Here is a 15,504-nt window from a genome sequence, read left to right as displayed (position 1 = left end):
GGTGATATTTCCTTACAAGATAATTTCTGGGCCGTTGTCTACCTTTGTTTCTATTTTAGTTTAATCCCTTTGTCATATTTTAGTTTAATTAGAGGAATTAAATAAAACCTCCATGTATCAAACCTCCAATATATCAAAATACATGGCTCAGGTCTTTTCATGTTTCCAAAAATGAAGTTTCCACGGTTTCATCAGAGATATGTGTTTGAATTTGGCCTTGAGAGCCATCAGGGACCACAAGATAGCACAGAGCAGACAATCTGGATTAGACAAGCCAGGATTGAATTCTGGCTCTGTCACTTTCTAGCTACTTCACTTGTCAGAACCTCAGTTTCCTCATCTATACAATGGGAATCACACCTACCTCTAAGAGTTGTTGGGAAGCATTGTGAAGTGCTTGGCACAGTCCCTGGCACCTCCTTTTATCTGTTCACCAATCATCTATTGCATAATACAGTCTGCCAGGCACTCCACTGGGGGATGTGTGATGAACAGGCACCCTACAGTAAAACCTTCAGGGGATTGATAACACGAACATTTGTCAAATACAAGCAAATCCCCGAGTGGAGACGTGGCAGTGCTATTTGAAGCGCTGAAGAATCACTGCTCTTTGGTACCTTCAGAACATGTGTGGGTTTGGGCTTGGGGAGAGAACTGGGATAACTCGCTGGTGGTTTGCTTGCCTGCTCATCTCCGTGGCTGCCCGCCTGCTTGCAAGCTTATTTCACGACCAACCAAATGAAAACCAGCAGGCAGAGCATCAGGGGCTGGTCCATGGTGACCCGAAGTCCTGCTCCCCTTTCCAACCAAAAATCGCAGTGCTTGATCGAACAGAGCTCACTGATCAGCCGCCACAGGATCTGCTGGTAAAGCTTGTCTGCTTTCTCTCGGGACAGCTCCTCCTCGTTCACAGCCTGGGTGACATTGATGCAGCTGGTGACAAACTTCTCCTTGGTCATGTTGACCTCGGAGCAGCTGTTGTAGTAGATGCCGTCCGGGAACTGCCAATAGTTGGCTTCGTAGTACCTGTTGCCCTCGGCTCCGAAATCGATATCCAGCTTCTGGCCCTGCTTGATGAAGGTCCCTGGGCGCATCTCTGCCCTTCGGGCCTCCGTGACCTGGGAGGTACTGGGTAAGGCCTTCCGGTTCCACTTGATTCTGTGCTTTATCCCTCTTGCCCTGACTGCGGAGAGCTGGCTGAAAAGCAGGATACAGACAATGGCCAACCAGCATCCACTCAATTGCTTCCTCATTGTGTCAGAATCTGCAACAGCAAAGGAAGGGGCAGTTAAGTTCTCCAGGGGGATTCCCTATCTCCCCCCCCCCCCCCCCGCCCCCTCCGGTGGGCAGATTTTAAACAAGGAATGGCATTCTTGTCCCATTTACATTTTTCCAGAAGCATCATTGTTTTCCCATATTTGGGCAGCACAGGGTTAAGTCAATACCAAGTATCTTGCTTTTGCCTGGGATTATATCCATTCAGGGCAGTGATCCTGGTTTTCTCAGATAAGAAGCTGCAACTGGCAATTATAAAGCCTTTGAATGTGCATGGGACAATAAATGAGTAATGACTTAATACATAGATGTTTATGTAAGTCTTTCAAATCAAGGGGTCTCTGGGAGGAAAACAGTAGAAGAGTTGGAATCAGAGGCTTCTGGGCATAGGCTGCATTTTTAATTTTCCCTCTTTCTTCTCCATTGCTCTAAGCTGGCACTGTTGTGGGCACATTCTGCCATCCATTCTAAGAAAGTCACTGGCTGCTGGTCTTGAAGGCCTTAAAGGTAAAGAGAGAGAGAGAGAGAGAGAGAGAGAGAGAGAGAGAGAGAGAGAGATGGGGGAAGAGAGAGGGAAGCGTAGTTCGGGGACCCCGGCCTCCCCAGGAGTAATCCTTTCATGTCTCACCGCTGGGGACAGTGTGACCCCATCCGCTTCCCGCAGCTAGCTTCTTATTACACACTTACTATGTGTGTGTCAGCCACTGACATTGCCGAACTCACTTCTCACGTGGGGCTGGTACATTATTATCCCCATTTTATAAAAGTTGTACTGAGATTCAGACACGTTAACTGGTTTGCCAAGCCACACAATAGCAGGTGGCAGATCTGAAGGCAGCTCTGTCTGACGCTGTTCCCCTGTGCCCCCTCACCATGCCCACTGCCCTTCTGGGCTGCAGGATGGGGAGGTGCTCACATTTTATGCTTTGACTCACTGGGCATGAGGGCAGCCCTGACGGACCCTAAGCTGAGCAAAGAGGAGGGCTCGTGAGGCATTTCACAGCATGAGATGATGAGGGGGGCAGGAGGGCCTGGGGAGCATTGGGGGTCCTGGGTCAGGTGCCCTAGGACATGTGAAGGGCTGCTGATGACATCAGGCACTATCCCTCCCCTGCAGACCCCCAATCCAGTATTCAGTCACATGTGGCTCTTAAAACTACAATTGTTATTGTGGAAATCCACCTCCCAGGTCAACTGTTCGGGGCATTCCAGCACCTGGACTTTTGTCTGTGCGGATCAGGGATACAGGAAGAATTACCAGGGATACAGGAAGAATTACCATAGTGGAGCGTGCTTAAAGGGCTGTCGCCTAGATAAGATTTCCTGTAAGTCTGTATGTTCCAGAGCTGGTAGAGGTTGAAAAGGTAACTTGCTTAGCTCCTAACACACCCTCCACCAGACCCTTGCAGTCTTCCTAACAGTGATTGGTACCCCTCTGTTAAAACATTCAACTCTAGTGAGACACTGGTTCTTATGTAGAAAAATGCAAACTAAGTGTATTTCTAGTCTCCTCTGGACCCCTGCAAAGAGGCTTCTGCTAACCTTTCTTTCCATGCAGGCATCACCTGGTCTTTGCCCCCCGGGTGGGCATGAGTGTGCCCTGCAGCAGGCTGAACACCTAGGCTTTCAGCACCCCACCCTCACTGCCCCCTAATCACAGTGAGCTCAGAGCATCTTTCTCCAAAGAGACCCTAGTGTGAAGCAAACATATATTAACCTCCTAAACAGGGGCCAGACCCCATGTCATCAGCCCATACTTCTTGGTAGGAGAAATCTTAAGAATAATAACATCAATTACAGGCACTCCAAATTAAATAAAAGCATAGAGGTCTGGAGAAAGAAATTGGTCTTCCTAGGCAAGGGCTTTAAAAAAAAGAGAAAATCCCAACCAGCCAAACCTTAAATAGCATTTTATTGTAGCACCAAAACATAGACGTGCAACAGCAGGATGCCCGAACATTCTCACAAGTGTTCCCTGACTTGGGTCCCATCCCAGGAGATGGGAGTCAAGTAGTCACTGCATGGTTTGCAATCTGCTTAGAAACGAGCAACCCCAACCACAGACCTGGAATCCACACATAAACTCTGGCTCCCCACCTACCTTGGGTTCTCTCTGGGAGCACACCTCTGGAGCCACGGGCTGCCCTGTCCTCCAGCTCAGCCTCCTGGCAGCCAGGCCTGCCGGGCTATGTAGGAGCTGCAGAGGGAGTGGCAGTCCTGCTTCTCTCCAAATACGGCAGGCTTTCCCTTCCTGACAGGACCAATCAGGGGTTCCCGGGCACTCCTTTGTCTTGAGAAGGATGGACCTTCTCATGGCTTTTACCTACTAAACATCACGTGAAGACCTTGAATGTTCAGCAAGCCTTGAGAGTTGCCTTTTATTTTATGTATTGTTTACTTACGATTACTGGTTTATTATAAAGGCTACAAGTGAAGAGCCAAATGAAGAGGTACATAGGGCAAGATCTGGAAGGGTTCCAAGTGCAGAAGTCCCCGTGGAGTTTGGGGTACACCACCCTCCCTGCATGGGGATGAGTTTACCATCCTGGTAGCTCTCTGAACCCCTCTGTGCCAGGAACTGGGGACAAAGACCAATTATTAAAGCAAAAGATGCTCCTATCACCCCTATCACTAAGGAAGTTACAAGGTTTTAGAAGCTCTGTACCAAGAACTTGGAGACGACGAAAATCAAATATATATTTCTTGTTATATCACAATATCACAGCTGGACAGAGGGATGAATGCATCTGTTCGAAGAGTCTGGTGAAGGCTATTTTTAAGACTGCTGTTCCAGAGGTGCCCTTTAGAATTGAAATGAGAAGTGTTAGAAGGAAAATGCCTTCTCATCAATAGCTACATCAGAGGGTGATTTAAACAGGTCTTGCTGGATGTGCATACTGCCTGCCCCTTAAGACCAGCCTCAGATTGCAAAGGGGCCTTTGCTGGGCATCCTTTGTGGGAAGAGGCAAGTCAGGAAGAGGACGAGTGTTCAGCTAGAGGATGTGCCCCACAGTCGACTCACAGGGAGTGAGGGGCTGTGCTTCCACTGGGTAGGGGGAAGACCAGGGCTCATGGTGGGTGGAAGGCCAAATCAGAGGACTTGCCAGCACTTTGGGCTGCTGTGGTTATGTGGGAAAGCTCGAACCGCTGAATTAATCCAAAGATCGACGAGTTGAAGATCTGTGGAAACCCAGGGGACAGAGACAGGTAGAGACAAAAACCAACACCGTTCCAGGATGGTGGAGGCTGAGAGTGGATTTCTTCAGAGTGCCTCTCTTTTTACATGATGCCTAGTGTCGCGGGGAGGGGAACTAGAGAATCAGTCACCCCTGGTATAAGGGACTGGGCATATTTATTGGGTGACCATTCCTTATACAGAAGGGACTTGCTCAGTTGTCCCTGTTACGATCATTACTGCAACGCGAAATCAAAAGAGAATTGTGGAGATGTGTATGGAGTGAGAATTGCCTGTAAATAAAATGCGATCTTCATCCTGAATGTGACTCAATCATTGTTCACCAGACTCGCTTCAAAGCCCTGTCGCGAACCAAATGAAGTGGTTACTTCTGAGCGACCAGCAGATGGCGCTAGAAGAGTTTATAAAGACTCGTCCTGGAGGTGGGAAACCCCTCAGCTGACGCTGTCCCTGCAGTTTCTATGCTCTAATTGGATTTGGGTCCTCCAGTTGCGCCTTTCTTTCTCCTCTGCCTTTACCTTTAAATTTTATTTCATTTTCCTCTTAAAAAAAAACACACTTTACCATTTTTATGAAGAATGATAGACGTTTTGGTCTTGTGAACACACACAAACACATTAGTAGGGCAAACAGTATAAACTATTTGCAAAATGCAGAAGAGAAGAAAAAGAAAAGAGATCTCTTAATGTTTCACTATCCAGAGACAAGTGTCAATACAATTTTTTTCATTATATAGGTGCTTAGGGTTATAATTAGGGTTTGAGATGTTTAGAGCTGGGAAGGACTCAGAATCCTCTAGCCCAGCTCCTTCACACTGTGAGGTCATGGGACCCAGATAGGCCCAAGGTCACCCAGCCAGGCGGGCAGTGCTGCCCCTGTGGGCCCATTGCTCTGTTCTGAACTTTGTGTACCGTTCACCCTGCCTCTCCCCATCTAGTGCCATCTCCTCCAGGCTCCCTCCATCCCTTTCTTTCTACCCCTTTCTGAGCAGGACTTTGCCCAGAGGGCGGTGGGAGGTTGGTTTAGAGCTGATGAGGCTGCAGATTCCTCTTGTCAGTGAACAAAAGGTTGTTCTCAGAGACACAGAGGAGTGCAAGGACTGAAAATGTTCAGAAGACGGGAGGAGCTCTGGAAGCTGCAAACAAGGCAAGAAAACTGTCAGACAGATGCAGGGAGTTCAGAACTGTTCCAATCCCCGCCTGTAAACACGAACAAACAACCAAGGAATTGTGCGAGAACATTAGTCTCTTTAAATGAGCTGGGAGGCCAGGGCCCAGTGACTTGTGTCATCTGGCGTCCATGATTATATTAGGAATATAACGTAACGTTGAGCATGTTTGTGAAAACAGGGAAAATGAGATTGATTCCATGGGGCTGGGTGCTTCATGAGGCAAAGGACTATGATATATTTCTCTCAAATGTATGAACAAGAGGAAATTATGTGGATTAACCAAAAAAGCAACAGGGAAAGGCTGAGTTCTAGAATGCACAAGTGGGTCATGATTATGTCAATTCCTAGTTTGATCAGAGCTTGGACCTTTGGAGAACATTTAAGATAAATACAGTGATTGTTAAGATACAACGCCAAACTGTACCCCAGAAGTGTTAGTGTGTGGGAAGATCACCCTAATGGGAGAGAAATAATTGAAATGTGTTTTGGAAAATAATACTTATTAGAAAGCTGTATAGCTATCCAGACAGCTATACGATACTCAATTTTTAAATTTTTATTGAAGTCCACTGTACTCACATAAAGCTAGGTATATCGGAAGTAAACAGCATTACGTATCTTTACAAACTAAACACACACCTGTAACTTGCACCCAGCTTAAGAAACCGAATGTGACAACACCCCCAAAGCTTCCTTGTGTCCCCATCGTAATTCCACGGCCGATGTCTCTGTTCCCGTTGGTGGGCATTTGGGTGACTTCTGGCACGAATAGTGCTGCTGCGAACATTCTTACATGTGCCTTTCAGTGGACATATGATCACTTTTCTGTTGGATGTGTTCCCTGACAGGTAGCCTTGCTGGGTGATAGACTATGTCTGCATTCAGCCTTTGTAGTCTGAGAAATCTGATTAATACTTTGTGCAGAATTCTGATTACTAGCATGCCCACTCTTCCCAGGCATAGTCAGGGGTCTCTATGTGGGGTCTCACAGCACTTGGCATATAGCCCATTAGTCATCTGGGGCACCACATTGTTGTTCATACGTCCAGTTGAGCTTGCAGAAGTTGAAGGACTGTGTTTCATTTGCATGTGTTTGCTCCCTACCTAGCCCCGTGCCTAGAATCTAGATGCATCTAGATTCCCTTTATCCTTTCTTTTCAGTGACCTGGTTGGGGACAGTTGTCAGGGATACAGATGGATCAAAGCTGCCAAGGTGGGCTGTGTGCCAGAGGGCAGGCTCAACACTGCAAGTTGCAGCAGGTCCAGGTATATAAAGGCAGCAGAGGAAACTTAACAGGGATAAATGCAACAGGCTTACAATTAATTTAAAAAAATAAATCAAATGCTGCATGGTGGGTGAAGACCTGTCATGGCAGTGGTTGCAAATGTGTGGCCTACAGCTGTCTAGAAATGTAAGATGAGCCCACAGGGCAATCATTGCTTGGAGAAGCAAATGCTGCACTCATCGCAGGGTCATTTCCTCTGCAGTTCTCTGCCCTTCCCTGCTCAGACCCAGCTGGTGTTGGGAACTGGGCTGTGGTGGGCGAGGGTGGGGGCATTGTGTGTTGATTCAGGGGAAGGAGGTGAGTAAAAGTTGGGATGTGAGATATCTCCTGTGGCTTATCAGGGACCATGAAAACAGTGACTCATCTTGAGTGTCACTGAATGTTCATGGAACAGGTTGTTTGTTAAGTGAGAAGACAGAGAACCATTGAAAATTTAGAGCAGGGGTAATAGGCTGAAGGTTGTATTTTAAGATGATCCAGAAAGGAATGGACCGGGAAAGGGAAGGCCTGAAGACCTTAAGAAGGGCAGAGATGGCAGACTTGGCTATCATGTTCAAGTTCCTTACTCAGTCTCTCACCACTTTTCATAGTCCCCGATGTTTTTCTTAAAAGCATTATTAACTTGATCATTGGATCTGAGGGTCTCTTCCCTCCCTAATATGCAGGAAGATATCCTAAAGGAGAAAGGCCTTCCCTAGCGTGCGGTTACCTGGAATAGGTGACAGGGGTCAGCTACTGTGTCACAGTAGTGACACCTTTGTTAACCATGGTGGCTTTAATTCCAGGTGAGGCCCCGGGGGTGCTGCAAGGACAGCAAGTACCAACCAGAGACCAGGGTCTAATCCACACCCTGCCATTCTCTGCCTGGGTGACTTTAGTTATCAACTGTTAGAGGAGAGCTTAGCCTCCTCTGTTACGTAGTTGCCCTCCATCGCAGACAATGAATGGTCTATTTAATGGGCATCATTGGGGGAGGTGGTTCACACTGAGAGTCAGTTTTCACATCTGGGCAGGAGGTGTCATGCCCCCCATCATTCATTGGGCTTATCAAACATTGCTTGGTACTGTTGGAACCACAGATTTCCTTCCCCCAAAATACTATAAAGGGAAGTAAGCTAAGGTCTAAAAGCTGCTTTGAGTACATGGGCATGTGTTAACATGTTAATTATTGGCTGGCCAGAATCACCAATGAAGAATTTCCCGTTGTGACGGCAAATAGCAAAGGCTGAAGGGGTTTGTGCCAGAGGCTGGGTCTGTAATGGCTTCAGCCAGGAGAAAGATTGGAGTACTGTCAAGATAGGTCTCAGTTAGTGGGGAAGGTAGTGGTCAAGTCCCAGAGCCAACCAAACTGGAAAATGCAGGGTGAGGTCACTTCTTGGTACTTTTGGCTCTAGGGACGAGATCCGGCAGTGGGTGGAAAAGGAAGACCCAACATTTTAAAGAAATGCATTTATTAGAGTATAATATACATACAGAGAAATGCATAATTCAATACATTTTCACCAACTGAACAGACTCATGTAACCAGCAGAACATTCCAAAGCCTCATGGGCACCCCTCCCCCACCAAAAGGGTAACCAGTGTCCTGACTTCTAATGCCCAGGCTACTTTCACCTGTTTTTGAATTTTATACAAATGGAATCACGCAATACACGCTTTTTTGGGGGCTGGCTTCTTTTGTTCACCATTATATATGTGAAAGTCATCAGTATTGTTGCCTAGAGACGTTATTTTTCAGATGTTATTTCCTCATTCCTATACAAATAGATCACAATTAATAGATCCAGTTGCCCTTGCTAGTTGCAGGGGGCGGAGCCCACCATCCCTTGCGGGACTCGAGGAATTGAACTGGCAACCTTGTGGTTGAGAGCCCACTGGCCCATGTGGGAATCGAACCAGCAGCCTTTGGAGTTAGGAGCACGGAGCTCTAACCGCCTGAGCCACCGGCCCTGCCCTACCTATTCATCTCTTGATGAACATTTGCATTATTTCCCATTTGGGGTGATTATGGATGTAGCTGCTGTGAAAATTCTTCTGTGTAACTCTTGGTGAACGTAAGCTCTCATTTCTGTTGGGCAAATCCTTACAAGTGAAAATGCTGGACCATTGGATGGGCATCTGTTCTGCTAAACAGCTTCCCAAAACTGTCCAACCAACTTAGATTCAGCTGTGGGAGGGGGTTCCAGTGTTCACCCCATGTACCAGCTGCATGCTGGCCCCTCTGTACTGGAGACTTCTTTTAACTTTTAAATAAACAATGACAATAGTTTGTTAAGTCATAGTAGAGCTAAGAACAAATTATAAAGATTAGGAGCGATTAGGCCTAACTTTGTCCCACTAGTTGCAGGGGCTCTTAACCTGGAAGGGTGCTAACTACAGATGGAATTTGGGAGATACATGAACTTGGTTAGAAAAAGACAATAACATCTTTTTTTTCAGTTTCAGGTGTACAAAATAATGTAATAGTTAGACATTTATACCCCTCACAAAGTGATAACCTCCCTCCCCCAATCTTCTACCCCTCTGACATCGCATACAGCCATTACATTTCCACTGTCTCTATTCCTTATGCTGTACTCCACTTCTTGTGAAATACACACACACACACACACACACACACACACATATATTATAGTTGACATTCATTATTATTCAACTTCGGCTTCAGCTTCAGGTATACAGTGCAGTGATCAGGCACCTATACTGTCCCTGATCTGAAGTGGTCTCCCTAATAAGACAAGTGTCCATTGGATACCCTACAAAATCTTTACAACCTTATTGATTATATTCCCCAATCTGTCTTTCATATCCCTGTGGCCATCTTGTGGTTACCCATTGTGCTGTCTAATCCCCTCACCCTCTCCCTCATCCCCAACCCCCTCCCATCTAGCACCCCTCAGTGTTTTCTCTATGTCTCTGAGACTGTTTCTGATTAGCTGTTCGTTTATTCTATTCTTTGGATTCCACATATAAGTGAGATTATATGGTATTTGCCTTTCTCTGTCTGACTTATTTCACTTACCATAATGTTCTCTAGGTCCATCCATATCGTTGCAAATGGTAAGATTTCATTCTTCTTTAAGGCCGAATAATTCTCCATCATATAAATGTACCACAGTTGCTTGATCCAGTCATCTACTGATGGGCATTTTGGTTGTTTCCATGTCTTGGCTATTGTGAATAATGCTGCAATAAACATAGGGGAGCATAAATTTTTTCGAATTAGTGTTTTGGATTTCTTTAGATAGATACCTAGGAGTGGAATTGCTGGGTCATAATATAATTCCATTTCCACTTTTTGGAGATACTTCCATACTGATTTCCATAGTGGCTGCACCAATCTGCAATCCTACCAACAGTGCACAAGGGATCCCTTTTCTCCACATCCTCGCCAGCACTTGTTGAGAAAACAATAACATCTTGATTTCCACTAAACTCTACCTGAAATATAGTCTTTCTTCCATGAAGAATGCAGGCAGGGGGTGGCTGGTTGGCTCAGTTTGCTAGAGCACAGTGCTCATAACATCAAGGTCGCCAGTTTGATTCCCACATGGGCCAATGAGCTGCGCTCTCCACAACTAGATTGAAAACAATGACTTGACTTGGAGCTGATGGGTCCTGGAAAAACACACTGTTCCCCAATAAATTTTTTTTTTTTAAAAAAAAGAATGCAGGCAGCATGCTCAGTAGCGTTAGCTGTACCTGTGACCTTAACCTGCTAGAATCAGATGTTTTCATGTCACATTACAGGCAGGGTGACCAACTGGGACAGTTTGCCAAGGGTTGAGGGGGCTCCCAGGATTCAGCACTAAAATGGGAAAGGACAGGGCAAACCAAGACAAGTTGGTCATCTCAATTCTAGGTGAGGCATAACTCAAAATATCCCTTACACTTATCATTGTGATCAGTTATAGTTAGTAGGTCCACCAATGGATCTTGCTTAGTGAATTCTTCAATCTTCAATCAATCGGAAAATGTTTTGAAAACTATATTTTAGCATAATATATTTCCGGTGTAACCTCTGTATTTTACTTTATGCATTTAAAAACATATTCTGAGCAGGGTCTGTAGACTTCATGAGACTCACAAAGCGGTCCATGGCAGGAGTAGGCATTTCCAGTGGGTCTTGACGTATAAATTTAGGAGTTTTCCACATGGAGAAGGTGATAGAGAAGACATTCCAGGTGGAGGGGAGAGCATGAGAAAAGGAATGGAGGCATCTTAGGGGTGCATCTCAGGACAATCGGGTAAAGATTCATGATGTGTTTAAAGATACCTTTCAAAATTAGGCATGGGGAAATGATGGTGGTAAGATGTAATGGCTGATGTTTGTGATCATACAATACCCCCTAGGCTCAGTGTGTATGTACCAGGCAAGGATTGCCAGAGTGTAGAGGAGGTGGCAATCACTGTGGTGGCAGTCTGCAGAGATGGCTGCCTGGAAGGAGGATGACAGGGCAGTTGTTGGAGTGAAGTGAGGGTGGGCAGGGGATGTGCCAATGAAGACCTGGATTACCACTGAGAGGGCTGCAGGGAGGGAAGGAGAGCGGGGGACAGTTGACATCTTTGGTGCTCTGTTGTATTTCTTTCACAACTGTCTCTGTGCTGCAAGTTTTTCCATCTGGCTCAGCTTTGTGGTCTGGAGGAAGGGCTAACCCTTACTGAACTATGCAGTCTTCTTTCTAGCCCTGCGTAATGATCACCACCAGGGTGGGAGGGACAATCCATTCAGCACAGATGTGTGTCCACTAGCAATTCATAGACCATATCCATTTCCACTTCAGATGTCCCTGATTGCAGGGTTGACTGGGTCCTCTCACCCCTTCACTTTAGCTGCCATATGGAAATATTTTGGATTTTCCAACTAGGCATGAATCCTCTTCCATCTTCTCTGATCTCCTGATGCCAAGTGGAAGTGACACGTAAGTATGAAATGACACACAGGGAAGTGGGATCAGCTGTATATGCAGGAGGAAAAACCAAGTGGAAGGAGAGCCAACCGGGGGAAAGCCAAAACATCACATGTGTGATTCAAATGGGGCATCCAGTTCTTAAAGGATGCAGCAAGGCCCCTGACCAGGGCAAGCAGTTCAAGGGAGTCAGACAGGGATGTTATGTGGGCAGTTCAGAAGCTAAGGCTCAAATGAAGGCCTAGTTCTCAAGGCCTGGTATGCACACTGCCCAAGCTTGTCAAAGACTCAGCTCATAGCAGGCAAGGGTGTGTTCTTACTTGTCTGCGTAACTTCCCTGTGAGGTGGAGAAGGAACAGCTGGGGTTACCTCCTCTGGGCAGATTGAGAAATCAGGAGAAATGCCTTCTTTGGAGAAAGGGGTAAAGTTTCCACCAAGTGGATAAAAGTTGTTGAAATTGTATGACGAGTAAGTTGTAATCTTATAGAAAAGGTAATCACTAGACTTGTCACAAAAATGGGTGCATGAAGCTATTTCCCAAGTCCCTCATTCATTCATTCACTCATTCATCAAAGATCCATGGCTATTTTGAGGAACTTTTGGTATTTAGTGCTGAGAAAAAAGGGTCGGGTTTCTGCTACATACGGGTAACAGGTCTATTCACCTGGTAATGATTCTGTCAGCTCTTGATACCCGCAGTTCTTCTAGTATAATATATCACAGGACCAGCAAGCAGGTTTTAAAATCAACAAGTCTGTAGTTAAATATTGCTGTGTTCTCCTTTTTAAAGGCCAAGAACGTCATATTACATTTTTAAGCTTTTGTTGATTTAGGCTTTGAATCAGTAAAGGCTGGGGACCAAGTGTTTATAAACATGGTGGACACAAGGCTATTAGTGCTTCTGTAAAGAGTGTTTCCTAGAACACCTGTGAGAAAAACAAGTGGGCGGGAATGTTCTTACAACAGATTAAATTTCAAACAAATGCTTAACCACGCCCCCTACGACTCATCACTTCTATTCTTAGGTAGTAATTCTATGCTGTTTTTTTTCTTTAAGCTTCATTGCGATATAATTCACAGACCATGAGATTCACCATTTCAAAGTGTACAGTTCAGTGATATTTAGTACATTCACAAAGTTGTTCATTGATTACCACTCTCTAATTCCAGAACATTTTTGTCACACCAGAAAGAAACCCCATACCCTTTAGTTGTCACTTCTCATTCCCCCACCTCTCTCCAACCCCTGGCAACCAGAAATCTACTTTCTGTCTGTGTGGATCTGCCTAATCTGGATATTTCATTTAAAGTGAATCACATAATAGTTACCTTTTTGTGTCTGGCTTCTGTCACGTAGCATCATGTTTTCAAAGTTCATTAATGTTGTAGCATGTATCAGAATAATATTGCCTGGTGAATATCCTTTCACCCTGGAGGACACACATGCTCTTCCACTTGGTATCGTGGTTTTACTCTCATATTAGGAGATACCGAATAAAACAATGTTTCTGTTGTCCAATTACTCTTTAGGTGATTATATCAAAAGCAAGATGGTGGTTTTCAGGGGGCCTTTTCCATAACTTGGTGGACAGAGCCAAACAGCATGTCCCGGTTTATTCATTGATTCATCTCCTGGCAGGTTTGGGGGAATGTGGCAGCCAAAGTTGGTGGAAATTAGACATGCAGCTGAGCCACAATAGGCCTCTTTCATGGGTGGAAGAATTTTATTTCTAAAATTCTCAAAGCTGAAAATGGTCTCTGATAGACTTGATGGGGTGGGGTGAGGATCTGGGCTTGACCGAGTATGTAATCATTCATTCATTCTTTTCTTCATTCATCAAAGGTCCAGAGACGTTTCTTAAAGAAACATTAGGCCTGCACGATGGCCCTAATTGGAGACATGAAACCCTCCTTCTGGGCCAGTGTGGTCCACAACAATAGCCCCAAGGTCTGCATGATGCTGTGGAAATTACAAACCCACCACATGTCAGTTGCCTTCTGGAAGGCAGTGTAGAGAAGAGGGTTGGAGAGAAAAGGCTTCCTTGGAGGGCTGGAATAAAAAGAGATTCCGAGACATGCAGGTGATGGGGGAAATATGGCATTGGCTGGAAAAATAGTATCCTTCCTTGTTGGGTTCTCTGGTCTGTGAGTCTCAGTGATGGGCAAGGCTACCTGGCATACGGATGGAAGGTCCTGGAATTTGTGAGCTGGGGCTTTGGGAAGGTGAGCCGGGGCCATAGAGAAACCTGAACGGACACATTCCATGTGTGGGCAGCCACAGTGAGTAGGGTGATGGGCAAGCCTAGCACTCAGAATTTGGCAGTGTGAGGGGATAGGATCTTGCCAGCTTTGTAGAGCACCAACTGAATTATCGCTAACACTCCATTTTATGTTAATTAACTCATAATCAACATAACTCTAAGCCAGGTGTGTTTGCAGTGTATTTGTGTGTGGGAAGAACATTATCCGGCTTAGTTTTAGATCTTCCTAAGTATGAGCCAAACTAATTTGGTTGTTCATGCAATTTTTCACTTTGTGCCAGCCATGGGGCGTGGTGGCTGGATCTCAGGGTCTGGCTCTAGAATGCAAGCATTTGTTTGCTCTGCAGTGGACACTCACTCTGAGGTAGGCATCCTTGGCAATCCTACATGGAGTGGTTGGCAGTGGTCCAGTCTGTTGAGGACACCCTGTGTTTCCCCGAAAATAAGACCGGGTCTTATATTAAGGGTTGCTCCAAAAGACGCATTAGGGCTCATATTCAGGGGATGTCATCCTGAAAAATCATGCTAGGGCTTATTTTTCGGGCAGGTCTGATTTTTGGGGAAACACGGTAGTAATCCAGATAATGGTATTTTTATTATGAGAAGCCTGGGGGAGTGTGTGAATGTGGAGCCCTCACAGTTCTGGGAATGCCACTGAACTAAGTTGAGAGCGACACTGACACACAGCCATGACATTTCTAGAAAGATGGTATTATGGCCTGGCTGAATTGTGTCCTACAAAATTCATATGTTGAAGTCCTAATCCCCAACACCTCAAAATGACTGTATTTGGAAATAGGAGCTTTAAAGAGTTAAAGTTAAAATCCAGTATGATGAGTGGTGTCCTTATAAAAAAGATTAGGGCAGAAACACGCAGAGGGAAGACCATGTGAAGACACAGGGGAGAAGGCAGCCATCTACAAGCCAAGGAGAGAGGCCTTAAAACAAAACAAAACAAAATAAAACAAAAAAACAAAACAAAACAGAACTAAACAAAAAAACCCCAACCTTGCTGACACCTTGATCTTGGACTTCTAGCCTCCAGAACTGTGAGAAAATAAATTTCTGTGGTTTAAGCCACCCAATCTGTGGTACTTTGTTATGGCAGCCCAAACAAATGAATAGAGATGATATAATCAGCAAGGAAAGCAAGGAAAATGGAGTCCAGTTTTGTGGAGGTCATGGGGTTGAGTAAGGGTGCCAAGGGTTGGAGTTACTGAAAATTGATATCTTTTGCCCAATACAAAATTTAAGATGATTTCATGTTTGTTTATTGTTTTTTTTTAGTGAGGGAGGGAGGAAAGGGGCAGATTTGCCAAGACAGTTAGGGAGGGAAGCGTCCAGCCCCAAGCACCCGGGGGGCCTCCAGCAGGAGGTGACGTGCTCTAGTGACTACAACTGCAAA

General features: G+C 45.4%; 1 protein-coding gene across 1 annotated transcript; it reads right to left on the bottom strand.

Moving 5' to 3' along the window:
• Positions 1-250: 250 nt before the first annotated feature.
• Positions 251-15,365, bottom strand: PRND (prion like protein doppel). Its single transcript, XM_074317169.1, has 3 exons — positions 13,168-15,365; positions 9,951-10,114; positions 251-1,264 (listed from the first exon to the last, which is right to left on the bottom strand). Exons 2-3 carry the CDS (start codon positions 9,973-9,975, stop codon positions 720-722), a joined length of 570 nt encoding a protein of 189 aa, XP_074173270.1. The 5' UTR covers positions 9,976-10,114; positions 13,168-15,365; the 3' UTR covers positions 251-719.
• Positions 15,366-15,504: the final 139 nt, after the last annotated feature.

The sequence above is a fragment of the Rhinolophus sinicus genome, linkage group LG13 (assembly GCF_036562045.2).
Source record: "Rhinolophus sinicus isolate RSC01 linkage group LG13, ASM3656204v1, whole genome shotgun sequence".
Lineage (NCBI taxonomy): Eukaryota > Metazoa > Chordata > Mammalia > Chiroptera > Rhinolophidae > Rhinolophus > Rhinolophus sinicus.
This window is presented reverse-complemented; position numbering and strand designations above follow the sequence as displayed.

What these genes read in the sequence shown, in the direction of transcription:
- PRND (XM_074317169.1), bottom strand. Translation starts at nt 9,975, where the DNA reads ATGGATGGACCTAGAGAACATTATG. An exon ending in TGGACCTAGAGAACATTATG is followed by an intron (nt 1,265 to 9,950) that starts GTAAGTGAAATA and finishes TTGCTGTTGCAG; the next exon opens with ATTCTGACACAATGAGGAAG.